Source organism: Pogoniulus pusillus, chromosome 3 (genome assembly GCF_015220805.1).
Source record: "Pogoniulus pusillus isolate bPogPus1 chromosome 3, bPogPus1.pri, whole genome shotgun sequence".
Taxonomy (NCBI): domain Eukaryota; kingdom Metazoa; phylum Chordata; class Aves; order Piciformes; family Lybiidae; genus Pogoniulus; species Pogoniulus pusillus.
In genome coordinates this window covers 11,727,702-11,741,498 of record NC_087266.1, presented here as the reverse complement: position 1 = coordinate 11,741,498, position 13,797 = coordinate 11,727,702, and the positions used below count along the sequence as shown (strand labels likewise).

General features: G+C 39.8%; 1 protein-coding gene across 3 annotated transcripts; it reads left to right on the top strand.

Annotated features, from left to right (window-relative positions):
* Nucleotides 1-233: 233 nt before the first annotated feature.
* FAM76B (family with sequence similarity 76 member B) lies at nucleotides 234-13,337 on the top strand. Of its 3 annotated transcripts, none has more exons than XM_064170240.1 (10): nucleotides 234-545; nucleotides 817-881; nucleotides 1,215-1,269; nucleotides 2,621-2,776; nucleotides 3,603-3,802; nucleotides 5,773-5,820; nucleotides 6,038-6,118; nucleotides 6,776-6,908; nucleotides 9,820-9,921; nucleotides 10,531-13,337. In XM_064170240.1, the coding sequence occupies exons 1-10, from the start codon at nucleotides 441-443 to the stop codon at nucleotides 10,618-10,620; spliced, it is 1,035 nt and encodes a 344-aa protein (XP_064026310.1). In that variant the 5' UTR covers nucleotides 234-440; the 3' UTR covers nucleotides 10,621-13,337. The 3 variants fall into 3 exon arrangements, with proteins under 3 accessions (XP_064026310.1, XP_064026303.1, XP_064026322.1); XM_064170233.1 differs by having other exon boundaries at nucleotides 6,773-6,908; XM_064170252.1 differs by lacking the exon at nucleotides 6,038-6,118 and having other exon boundaries at nucleotides 6,773-6,908.
* Nucleotides 13,338-13,797: the final 460 nt, after the last annotated feature.

Sequence of the window (13,797 nt, the reverse complement as noted above, 5' to 3'; positions counted from 1 at the left end):
AAATCGAATGGGCGACCCAATTACGACTGCAGCCGCGAGGCCACCCAATCATCACTCAGCACAGGGAAGGGCGCCCGCGGCAGGATTGGTGGCGGCGGGGGAAGCGGGGGCGGTGATTGGGCGGCGAGTTTTGAAGGGAGGTTTGGCGCGAGGCGGTGATTGGCTGCTGCTAGAGCCCGAGCCCGGGGCGGAGGGAAGGGCGGGGGGCGCGGGGGTGACGCTGATGCCGACACCGACACAAGGGGGACGCAGCTGGGCGGCGCGGGCTCTGCGCGGGGCCTAGGGCGGCGGCGGGGAGCGCTCCTTAGGCGCGGCGGCAGGAGAGGGGGGCGGCGGCTCCTTGGTGGCGGTCCGGACGGCCGCTCCGTTCCTCGCCCCGGCACCTCCCTCTTCCCCTCCCTCGTCCCCCCTCCGTGTCCGCCCCGCCGGCCGCGTCGCGGATGGCGGCGGCGGCCACGGCGGCCGCCCCGGCTCTTTATGCCTGCACCAAGTGCAACCAGCGTTACCCCTTCGAGGAGCTCTCCCAGGGGCAGCAGCTGTGCAAGGTATGGCGGCGCTGAGGCGAGGCGGGCGGTTCTGAGGCTCACGGCAGCGCTCGCAGGGACGGGGCCCCTGCTTGCCGGGGCGCTCGCATCTGTTGGCTTCTCGTGGGGGAAGAGGAAGGTAGCGGCAGCGGCTTTATTACGGGGAGACAGCCCGGCGGGACGCCTCTTAGCAGCGCCTTGCGAGGCACCGTTCGCGAGTGTGAGGTGGCGTGGGTTTGAGGGTTTCATGGCTCTGGCAAAGAGAAGTAACGTTGCTCCTCCCTCCCCCCAGGAGTGCCGGATCGCCCACCCTATCGTGAAATGTACTTATTGCCGGTCGGAGTTCCAGCAGGAGAGGTACGAGAGGCTTCCGCCTCGCCCTGTGCGTGACCTGCTGAAGTCCTGCCGCAGGCGGTCCGTGGACCTGCAGAGGAACAGCTGGTCCGCAGGCATGACCGCTCGTAACGGCGGAAATTCGCTCCGACGGAGACATTAAAAGAGGGCAGAACCTGCCTGCTGCGGCGACACGAGTGTGTCGCATAAATGCAGCAAAATATTTGTTGTTCTCTTACCGTTAACCGCTTTTACCACAGCATGTGTTTGCATGTGTGTTTTGCAGTAATTGCATGGGAAAGAATTTCAAGGTGTGTGTTTGTCGCTGAATTCAACATTATGCAATTTTATCTTTAGCAAAACTAATACGATATGCAAGAAGTGTGCCCAAAACGTGAAGCAGTTTGGAACGGTGAGTAGGCTCTTAGCTCTTACGATTTCACTTGAACCAAGTTGGTTTGCAGCTAAACTTCTGATTTTCTTTTTGGAGGGATTAAAAATAAAAGGAAAAGATGTTTTGGAAAGGTGATGAAAATTGCTGGCAACTCTTGGCTTGCTTTATGGCTTATGGTTTCTCTTTTCAAATTGACATCCACTGTGGTTGAGCATAGTTTAACGGTTATGACTAACTGCAATATGACTATTAATAGCAAAACCTACGTTATTTCACATTCTGCATGTAAAGTTATTCGTTGCATGTTGTCAGAAGTGTGTGCTCAGTAGCAGAAAAGCAGTTAGCTGTCTGTTTTTAATGAGAAGTAAGTGTACAAATCTAATAATATCACAATATGTTATGTAAGTCTTAAAAAAATTAAATGCATGTTGATTTGGCTGTTAAGTAGGAAAGATTTTGAGAGTATTAGCTGTATTCATGTTACTTTGCATTTTTTCTTCCTGAATTTCACCTTCAGTTCTGTTAGGAACATTTTTTTGTTTGCTTTAGTATATGGTTATACACATTGTCTCTGAACACTGTGTAATGCTAGTTTATAGAGGGTATCAAGATAATGTTGTGGAACAAAAGTGTGTATCTTTTACATGCTTGACATAAACCGTATTAGGTGACGCTCACTTTGAGTTGATATATAGTCAGACATTTTCTGAATGTAAATGTAAACTGAATGAAGGACATCTTTCAGAAGTTTAAAATCTGGCTAAATGAAGCACAAGGCAATCTAAATGTTTTTTATCAGTAGTTCATAAAATGGAATTGAAAATAATAAAGCCATTTCTAACCTTTGAAAGCTGCCAGCAATTTTGCAGCAGCATATTATTCTAGCTAAGTGATAGAAAAGTTGATAACCAAACCTCATTGTGTTGTTAAGTTGTGCAGTATTGCAGAGATTAGGTCACTAATCCTGGAGCTGTGGCGTTGTCAAATCCCTGAGTATTGCAAGGGAGAAACTTCCAGTCGAAAAACTTACTCAATTGCTCTTCTTTTAAAGTCTAGGTAATTTGTTTAGTAATGTAGTAAAACAAAGAGAAAATGTCATCATAACTTTTAAAAAGGTGAGTATTGTTTGTGTTTCATTGAGTATGTAACCTGGGTTGTCATAGGAAGTCCAGACTCCTTGACCACTGAAGGAGTGTCATTTTAGGGAAAAGGTTTAGTCTTGAAGACTGATCCAAAGGGAAAAGGTTCTTTAAGGTAGTTCACTTGAGGCTTTCTTACTTAAGAAGCATCATTGTGTGAGTTGAAGCACCTGTATTCTTTAAAAAAACTGTAAATGTGTTAACTTCAGTTTAACTTTCTTGTTTTTCAGCCCAAGCCTTGTCAGTATTGTAACATTATTGCAGCGTTTATTGGCACAAAGTGTCAGCGTTGCACCAACTCGGAGAAGAAGTACGGTGCACCACAGACATGTGAACAGTGCAAACAGCAGTGTGCTTTTGATCGGAAAGAGGAGGGAAGAAGGAAGGTAGGCTTTAGTCCACAGCTGCAGAGGACAGACAACATTCCTCCTTCATAGGAGAGTGATTCACAGGAATGTATCAAAAGTTTACTAATACTAAAGTTGTTTTGGCCTTCACAGTGTTTTAATTAAACTTTATAGCTTTGCTGTTATGTTAGCTACAAAGAACAGAGGTTAAGCAATTCAACAGTTCCTGGTGCTTTGATGGTATTGTTGTTTTTTCCTCTGCTTTCTGTGGCACCTTGTGTATGCCTGTAACTTGAATCTGTCACTTCATCTCTTCTGATTTGCCTGCCTTGCCTGAAAGTATAGCACCAGAGAGATAGACTGCTCTGAGCAGTCTTTTCTGTTTTGTTCTCTTAAATAGCTCTGGTAAGTGCCACTTTGACATTCCAGAAGGTGCTGAGGAAATGACCTTAAAAGCCTCTTGCCTGAACCTGAAAATAATGCCAGTTTTACAGAAGATATTGCTTGATAAAAGTCACACACTGGCAGGATATCTTCATTCTGTCTGGCATAGGTGGTTTGAGAGAGGGTACATGATATTTAAACTAAAAGCTATTTCTCTGTAGAAAAAAATGTCACTTCTGTAATACAGAGCAAGTGCAATGTTTACTTTCTGAATTGCAAAAACAAATGGAATAAGGTTCACTTTGCTAAAAGATAGTGTGTGCACTTTATATGGTCATGCTGCTTCATACCAGAGACATCTGGATTTTTCCTAAAGATAGCAGGTGAAATGAAACAAACATTTCTTACAAATATTGAAGTACATCTTTTTTATACTGCAACTTGTACTTGGAAAAACCTGCTATGAATTATTTCTCAAAAGGTTGATGGAAAGTTGTTGTGTTGGCTCTGCACACTGTCCTACAAGAGAGTGCTACAGAAGACAAAAGAACAGAGGAAGAGCCTAGGATCTTCACATTCTAACTCCTCATCCTCATCTCTTACTGAGAAAGACCAGCATCATTCAAAACACCACCACCATCATCACCACCATCATCACCGTCACAGCAGCAGTCATCATAAGTAAGTATTTCAGAAATTGATGTAGCTGTTGGTTGCACTTCTGTGTTCTGTGAGCACTGAGATCTATCAAAGGAAATAATTGCTGTTTAAAACATGGCATCAGAAGCATCAGTAGAATGTTTTTCTTCCATCATCTGTCAGCATCCTTGTATTCTTAGCTTGGATGAAGAGAAGTCTGCTAAAAGCATAAATTCTTGATAGTCAGCAAACTAGTCAATGTCAAAATTGGTAGCAAGCCTAGAAAAGAAAGTCAGGGCATGGCTACAGAAACAAGTTACTTAGCAATAAAGTTGAATTTGGTTTTCTAAGCAGTAGGTGCTGTGTGATAGCTGCTGTCTTGTGGGTGTGCATTGTGGGTTAAAAGCTGCACAGTGACAGCAGAACTACTGCTATGCTCAGAATCCCCACCCTAACTTACTTCACCCTGACTTGTTTGTGTGCACATACTTTTGGTTAAATGGAGAAGCAGAAGCAATGGTGTGGGACTACCCTCAGTCTAGGGTAGCTTTGCTAGCCTTTATAATCAGATCATACTGGAATAGGTAGTTTGTGTGTGGCTGTGATACAGACACAGGAGAATAACACAGTTGGTTCAGTTACTGGTTCTCAAGTAACATTTCAAACGTTTTTTCTTCTATCATCTGCAACTTCTCAGCCTGCCATCTCTAGCCATGGCATATGCAGTGTACCTACTTTGAAGTTCATACCCAGTTTATTTAGTTGTAAATCTCAGAATTTACTTGGGTTTTGTGCCAGTGTAGTAGTAGTCCCAATTCTTATTTTTATTGGTAGGCTTATGGCAGCATAGCTTTAGAACTACTTATTTAACTTACTGTATTTTATAGCAAATACTGCAGCCACCATGATAATGACCCTGGCCCCAGACATAAACTCTTTCTAAGCCTCTTTTTTTTGGTGCTCATAATTTTCCATTTAGATTGAATTTTGCCCAGCTATGTATGGCTTCAAGATGGAAGTAAAATAAGCTGCAGTGATACTGGAAATTAAAAGAGAATGCATATCCTTTAAAAACAAACCAAAACACAAAAAACAATCCAGAAAAATAAGATTTTGGTGTTTTAGCAAGTTGAAGAAGAAAATTGTTGTCATGCAAAGAGTTATTGTACTGGTCTTGTTCTTTCAAATCTGCTGAAAACTGAGTTGTGACAGGCTAGATATAATTCAGTGCTTGTAGCAGGGATATAGTATAGATTAAATAAAAAAGTTAATTCTTTACTACAGAGTGGAGCTTCTTATGATTTATAAAAGTAAGCATCTTACAAACCACAGTGTTCCTGATTTTACACATTTTTTTTCTGTAGGCAGCCATGGGTCCCTTGCTTCTAATCCAATAAATACAACACTTTTCCCCTGTCTATTTCAATTAGTCTTAAGATGAGACAATGAGTTAGAAATGCCAATTCAATTAATTGCTTTGTTCCTTGCAATCATCTAAGTTCTACTCTTCCTTTATCAGTGTTATTTATTAGTTGTGTTTGAAATTATTGAAAAGAAATATTTAAACCTGAAAAGCAATTATTTCCTGGGATCCAAAACTTAAATTTGGTCTAATGGCACCACGTAAGCACTTCATGCATGTTCATGTGGCCATATGGGAGTCTGTGGACTGCTGCTTTAGACCAGCTTGCTGAGTACAAGATTAGCAATACAAAATTCACAACATTGGGAGGTACCAGCAAAAGGGTTTAACCATCAGTCTTGAAGTCTGTCCATTGTCTCTTGCAATATTGTGAACATTTAAGCAAGAAATGTTTTTATAGCTGATGTAGTAAAGAGTGGTCACAAATACAACAGATAATACAACTGTCCAGTTGAAAGTTCACAATTGTGAACTTTGTTTATCAAAAGACAAAGGAGAGTAGGATTTTCTCAAGTACAGAAACCATTCAGGTAAATGTGGATTTAATGATGCATTTGGTCACTTACCAAGTACATGTCATGTATTTCAGAATCAGCAATCTGAGTCCAGAACAAGATCAGGGACTATGGAAACAGAGGTAAATATATCATTTATTAATTTCCCTTTAATTTATGTTGAAATTTTCATTTAAATAACTCGAGTATTTTTTTTTCTTTCCTTTTTTCCTTGCATTTCTGGTTAGTCTCTAGCATTCCAGCTAGGAGCATGAGTTAGTTCTTTTACATGTAGCGAATGGTGATATTAGAGAGTAAATATAGTATGAGGCTTTAGGTTTACATTTTGTTTGATTTCAGCCATAAATCCTCTGCAGCTATTCAGAATGAAACTCCAAAGAAAAAACCCAAACTGGAATCCAAGCCATCAAATGGAGATAGGTAAAGTTACATTTTCATAAAGCTGAGCCATTTCAACCAATTAGAACTCTCATTTGTGGCCAGTTGTATATTTTTTTTTTTCTATCTGAGGAATGAGGGAGGTGAAAATACTGCCTTGCCAGACATGATTATTGGGTGGTATCTGAGTGCTGTCAGTAAAAAAAGTTATTTGCAAAAAACTGGCACCCTTTTCTTGCTTTTGAGCTGTTTGGGCCCAAATTGAATAAACAACAGGCAACAATTACTAAAGAAACTAAATTCCCTGACCTGGATGTTTTGCCAGTTAAATACAGGGTTGAACCTGCTACTTCAAGCTGATCTAGTATCTAGAGAAGTCATGTGAACCTTAATGTGTGAGACTGAATCTTTATTTTCTCTCTGGCCAAAAAGTTGGAATAAAAGTAAAAGTGGCTGCTTCAGTCAAAAGATATTTGTCCCCCTCAAAGCTAATACTTAATTATATTTCTGCAGGTGTATGTAATGTGTGCCATTAGTAAGGTAATTTGCCAGTTGCATCCGTTTCTGTCAGGTACATACTTTTTTGCATTAGACCTTAAGGATGTTTGTGGACTTAATTATCCATTTTGAAATGTTCTAAGATTTTTTTTTTGTCTCCTACTGATGTCGAAACTAACTATTGTCTTTTATTTTTAGTAGCTCTATAAATCAGTCAGCAGACAGTGGAGGAACTGATAACTTTGTCCTCATAAGTCAGCTGAAAGAAGAAGTAATGTCACTTAAACGTCTTCTGCAGCAGAGAGATCAGACTATTTTAGAAAAAGATAAAAAGGTAAAAGTTGCTTCTGCTTAGTAAGAACTTTATCATTTTGCTTTCTATTTTGTAGACTCCTAACAATGTTGAAATGGTGAGAAAAAGCCCACTAAAATCAGATACAATTGTATTTTATGTAGTGACTTGGTGGATCTTACCATGTAAAGGACAAGTCTGAGACTTGGATCATGAATGTATTCACAGTATTTCACAGTATCATCGGGGTTGGAAGAGACCTCACAGATCATCAAGTCCAACCCTTTACCACAGAGCTCAAGGTTAGACCATGGCACTAAGTGCCACGTCCAACCTTGCCTTGAAGTGCCCCAGGGACGGCGACTCCACCACCTCCCCGGGCAGCCCATAACTTTAGCTCTGAGTCAGATCAGACATCTAAAAGCTATCTCTCTGGTTCACTGTTACTAGGACCAGAGATTAGCTTGGAGTAGATTATAGAATCATAGAATCAACCAGGCTGGAAGAGACTCGAAGATCATCCGGTCCAACCTATCCTCCAGCCCTATCCATAGCAGTCAACAAAATTGAAGCAAAATAGACCCAGATGGCATCAGTGAAACTTCTGCCCAGAGGGGTTGTGCAGTGTCTCTCTCTGGAGATATACAAAACCCACCTGGATGTGTTTCTGTGTGATCTGGTGTAGTTGGTGCTACTCTGACAGGCAGGGCTTGGGCTATACGATCTTTCATGGTCCTTTTCCATCCCCTGACATCGTGTGTCTGTAAATCATAGGTCACTATCTTCATTTCTACTCTTAAATGTGTTGTGTAAAGAATATTGAACTTTTTTTCATTTATATGACTGTTAAAATGTGCTTTGTGTTGGAAATACTTGGAATTTCATGCCTTTAAGTGGTTAATGTAAAAGAGCTGAACAGTCTATCATGGAGTCTCTTTAGGTATTCTCTGCAAAGGACAGACAGTAAAGCCAGTAGAAGATCACAAGTCAGAATAAAATTCACATCTCTTTGTGTCTGATCTCCTGGGCAAAGCTAACAAAAGGGTTAGGTGAGGAAACGTCACCTACTGCATAACCACTGTGGTAACTTGGTTTGTGCTGTTTCCATAGGAAAAGCATCTAATAATTTTAATATCTCCACTTCTAAAAATATTTATTTGACCTCAAAATTCTTTGAACTTAAAGGATTCTTCAGGCATTAATTACTCATTTTCAGAATGTCACTTACTTTCTTCAGCTGTTACACGGGGAAGAAAAGCTGAGCCCATTGTACAGTGTTTGCACAGCTCAAAAATGTACAACAGATGAATGTACTGCACCTTCTTTTTTCCTGCAAGATAGTGAAAGTGAAGACAGTGTACTCAGATGCCCGAGGCAGGCCTGTGGGATTTTCCTGTTAGGATCTTGTTCCCGGTGTTGTGTATGGACAGAATTGGAACATTTTGGAGCGCTCCAAAGGAAAACTTGGGAAATGTGTAATGTATGGTAACAAAAACAAACCACTACAACAGCTGTACAGACAATCCTCATTCATCATTTTTTGTTATGAGTCAGAATCTCAGCCATGTTATTACCAGTACTTATTGTTTGCAGTATTAGACTTGTTTCACTTTCTGGACAAAATATTAGTGAGACACCAAGATATACTGTGGGCCCCTGAGACTTGATTGTTAGGAAGGGACCACAAGTTGCTGAATGCACATCAGTGGTGTTTACTCATCCAGCTGCATAATTTACTGTGGTGCAGTACTATCACTAATCCTTTTTAAATGCTTAGTTTGTAGTATGTGGTTTTGTAAATTTCAGGAGATCCTGTACAATAACCATAAGTTCATATGTTGAGCAGCAGGCTGTGTGTAGTGAGGTACATGTCCTCGTATCAAGATACCTGCATATTATTTAGGACCATATAATGTGACAGTTCTTTTGACTACCTTGTTTCACTACGTGTGATGTGAGACATCATAAAGTTGGTAATAGCAGTGTTGGTAGTCATTTTAGGAATGTGTGGTGTAGGCTTGTTGTAGGCAGGCTTCTTTGCTAGCAAAGAGACTCTTCACTTCCTGATAAATCTATCTTATAACCGGCTTCTGTTTTATTTTCCCCTCGCCCCTGTCCATCTAAGAAGGGGAGTGATAGAATGGCTTTGGTGGGCATTTGGCCCCCAGCCAGGGCCAAACCACCACAACTGACTAGAGGGGTTCAGAATCCCAGGTGAATCTGGGATATTTTGAGGAACAAAACATTTTAAAGGGGAGGATCATAAAACTTCTGTCCAATACAACAAGCTGTTAGTTCAAGCAGCTGCACATACTTTCAGAAGAAGCATCTGGCTGCTTGGATAGGATAATATATGTTCAGAAACACCTGCCTTGCTGTGTGCCATCTGGATCTCTGCCTGTCTCAGGAGAGACCCAGTGACAGCAACACTACACCATAGACTCAGAACTAAATTGTAAGTCACTTCAATTACACACTTATAATAACACCTAGATTTGCTATTGTGGATTGAGAAGCAGTGGGACTCTGGAATATATTACTTCTTTTTAGGACAAACTGTAGCGTGAAACAACACAAGTCCTTTCTCTTGTCTTTGTATGTAAGATGTTTTGTGTGTTACTGTACCATATAACTGAAGATTGTGATAAGTATCTCACAGCTGAAAGAACATCTAAGAATATATAAATCATTTGAATTTCTTTATTGTGTTGAGGGTTAACCTTCTTTATCCCAACTCCTGAACAAACAGTATGGTTAGATAAGTACAGTTGTTTTCTCCATATAAAGCAGACATAAGTACTTTTTGAACTGTTTCTCAAGTGCTGAGCTGTCAGTACTACAGTAGTAAGTAAATAGTGTTTCCTGAGGCTTCCATAAAGATTTCACAGATTGGTTAGAAGGGGCTTACTGTAACAGTCTAAGGAATCTTCATAGTATGGTTTTGTGTTTTCAGTTGACAGAACTGAAGGCAGACTTCCAGTACCAGGAGTCTAACTTGAGAACAAAGATGAACAGTATGGAGAAAGCTCACAAGGAAACTGTGGAACAGTTGCAGGTGAGTAGCTGCTTACCAATACTTGAGAAATACTTCAGATGGAATGATGTACTCATGCTCTTCACTCACAGCAAGAGTGTAGTGCCTTATGTTCAAGTTCAGATGCAGCAGTTCTGCAGTCAATGTTCTCCCTATGAATTAAATTCACTATAAGAATTGCTTTCTAACTTTAGGAGCTAGAGGCTTACCTGACATACTTTCTCAAAGGTTGTTATATTTTTGTGTCTCTTGTCAGATACTTAATCAGTTGTCAGTGTGCTGTTAACCGGATTCAAAGACTGAGTGTTAGCATAATTGACAGCTAAAGCATGTTTATCAGGAAAAAAGCCTGAATTAGTTGCTGTACAAATTGCAGGCTGAGCAGATACTCAGTGCAATACTTCAGGTGCTAAATTTTGTAGTACAGTAAATATGTTTACCTTTTCTGTTGATGAGGGCATGTGCATACCAAAAATCATGTAAAAGGTTTGAAAAGTGATTGTAACCTCCTTTGAATACTCTCAGTGAAGGTGTTTTGAGAATCTGTTTCATAGCTGCCATGGGAAGTTAGTGCATGACACTCTGAAACATTTTATTAACTCATAAAACTTATTTTTATCCATGTTGCAGGCCAAAAACAGAGAACTGCTGAAACAGGTTGCAGCATTGTCAAAGGGTAAAAAGTTTGACAAAAGTGGGAGTATACTGACATCTCCTTGAGGAACTTCTTGTTGATAAGGTTTGCAACTCAATGTAAATTTGAGTAATTCTGTGGAGCCCTTAAAATCCTGTGTAGTGGAAAAAATATTTTTGCACACCAGATTAGTTGGCATGTTTCCTACATGTTTTTATAATTAATATGCAGCTTTTTTTAGTTACTGTTCAGATGAAATACTTCAACTGGCTTGAAGAATGTTTTTATTTTTTTGATACTGGAAACTTTTTGCCAGCAATAGTATTAAACAATTGCATAGAGAGCATAGCAGTGTTCTCTCTAAAAGGACAACATGCAATAACAAACTAGGTGTACTTTTTACAAAGCAGCAACCAGTTGTTTTAAACTACACTGATGTCAGCTAAAAGTTTATGAATTTGCAGTGACACTAAACACTGATTTCTGGCAACTGTCATTGTACTTTGTATCAGAATACAAATTTGGAATGGAAATCATGGTGCTCTCAATGAAACTTAAAACAAAAAGGCATATATGGATGTGTAAATACAACTGTAACGGTTATATTCTTAGTTATAACCAGTAATTAGTGTTTTACATTCTTGTGATAGGGATTTTCTGAGAGATTATCTATTGTACAGTAACAGAGGCAGTGTGGTTTTTTGTAAGATTTACTGTAGATTTTTCTTGCAAGTGCCTTTCTCCAACTGTTTATTTATAGGAATGTTGGTATTTTGTACATAAGGTTTTTATGTTTTAAGATCATGTTTAATAAATGTTTTATGTAAATATAAATGTGTGTACAGAGGAATCTGAAACAAAGATCAAAGTGGCTAGTGCAGTGCTTGAAGCAGCATTAAGAGCTAGCTAATGGATGGACAGTGAGTATTGGCTTTAGATAACCTTTGTAGCTTGTGTCTGTGAAGTGTAGAATTTTTTTAGTGCTGCTCATGCCAACCACTTCCTGAGCAAAAAACAAAACGTTTTTTGCCACACCAGGGTTCAGTGATTTGTTCATGTATTTCTCCCATTTGGCACAGCGCTGATTTTAATTCCATGGCAGACATTGTACTCCCAATGTTACATCCTTAGTGATACACACACAACATTGTACTCCCAATGTTACATCCTTAGTGATACACACTCAACATTGTACTCCCAATGTTACATCCTTAGTGATACACACTCAACATTGTACTCCCAATGTTACATCCTTAGTGATACACACACAACATTGTACTCCCAATGTTACATCCTTAGTGATACACATTCAACGTTTTGGGTTTTTTTTGCAAAATTATTCCCCACTGTCTTGATTTTTGTACTTAGTTGTAAATTAATGGTGATTCTTTTTAATAAATTGCAGCATTTTTCATTCCCTAGTAAAGATGCGCAATAAGAAAAGAGTAGCCAAAACTAATGGTCTTGAAATTAATTAAGGAAGTGGATGTGGTATCAGAGGGTGAATTGTTTTAATGTTTTGGGTAGATTTTGATTCTAAACTACATCAGTTTAAGCTTAGCTCTGCTGCTTATGGACATTAGTGGTATCCAGAATTTCCATTAAATCTAAGTTAGTATACCCTAAGGTCTGTTTTCACAGAAGTAAGTTAAAAGTTGGCATAAAGTAGATCTGAGTAAGTAAAAAGGGTTAGTTCTGCTCTGGGTACTGATTGGTAACAGGATACCTGCTTGTAAGATTAATTGTGTAGGATAAGCTACACAGCTTTTTAATTAAAGAACTAGAGTTGTAGAATGGTCTGAGTTGGAGAGGACCTCTAAAGGTCATCTAGTCCAACCCCTATCTCAGGTCCCTTGGCTGTCCACCCACATACTGAACTGTGAACACCTTTGCAGTAGTTCAGTGTCAGTTTCAGCACTGACACTACTGAATAATTTGAAGAAAAATGAAGCTATCTTATTTCCTGTGGTATATGTGTATTTTTATACCCTAAAAATCAACTTGTATGTTTATAAATGCTCTTTAAAATTGCTAGCCTGGGATAGAGAGTGCTGCTGTCCTTTAAGGATACTTTGGCTGGGTTTTTTTAATTATACAAATTTGTAACTTCCATTACTTCAGTGTTAGCATTTTGATAATGCTTTTTATTTTTCAGTTGAATGGAAACTCTGGTGAAATCGGTTTTAAAATGTGGAAGTGCATAGTAAGCTAAAATGCTTGAACTGAGATCACTTAATGATACCTGTTCAAGCTGCAGTAAAGGACATTTTAAAGGAACAAGCTGAAGTTTTATATTAGAAGTAACTGCCCTTATAAATCCAAATCTAAAAGATTTTTAGGGCCTTCATGATATTTAGTCCTAATTAAACACCTGCAAGTTTTCTTCTATATTCTCATTTTTAACATGAACTCTCTTTTTAAGTTGTAAATCAGCCAACTGAATCACAGTACTGAAAATAGTGTCCCGGAGCTGTAGGTGATTGACATAATAAACTGATGTTCTTTAAATGTGGATCTGCGAGGAGATTGTTGTACTGTATTGTGCTTTTTTTAGCCTGTTTCCAGATGTCGATTAGCACTGAGCAGTAATGGCCATTTTGGCTCGAGTTATTTATGTATTTTTAAGCCTGTGAATATTGCAGCCCCTTTTTAGATGGTCTGTCTAACCACGCCTTCTGCGGTGAAGCTGTTCAGCTGTCCACTTGTATAGACTGTTGAAATACTGTACTGGCACACATCCGACCATTGACATTTTGTACCTTTTCTAAATGCAATGTTTCACAATAAAATCTTGTCAAAACAATCACTCTTTCAGTGGTTATTCAGAAATCCATATTTCATATTAATCCTTCATGCTGTGTTGCTCACTGAGAAGGCAGACTTTATTAATTACATTTAGCGGTTAGATTTCTGGCAAGCTGTTGTGGGGTTAAGAACCATAGAGGTTCTGAAGTCCTCCAAAAGTAGAATCATAGAATCAACCAGGTTGGAAGAGACCTCCAACTTCATCCAGTCCAACCTAGCACCCAGCCCTATACAGTCAACTAGACCATGGCACTAAGTGCCTTAGCCAGTCTTTTCTTGAAGACCCCCAGGGACGGTGCCTCCACCACCTCCCTGGGCAGCCCATTCCAATGGGAAATCACTCTCTCTGTGAAGAACTTCTTCCTAATATCCAGCCTATACCTACCCTGGCACAACTTGAGACTGTGTCCCCTTGTTCTATTGCTGGTTGCCTGGGAGGAGAGACCACCCCCCACCTG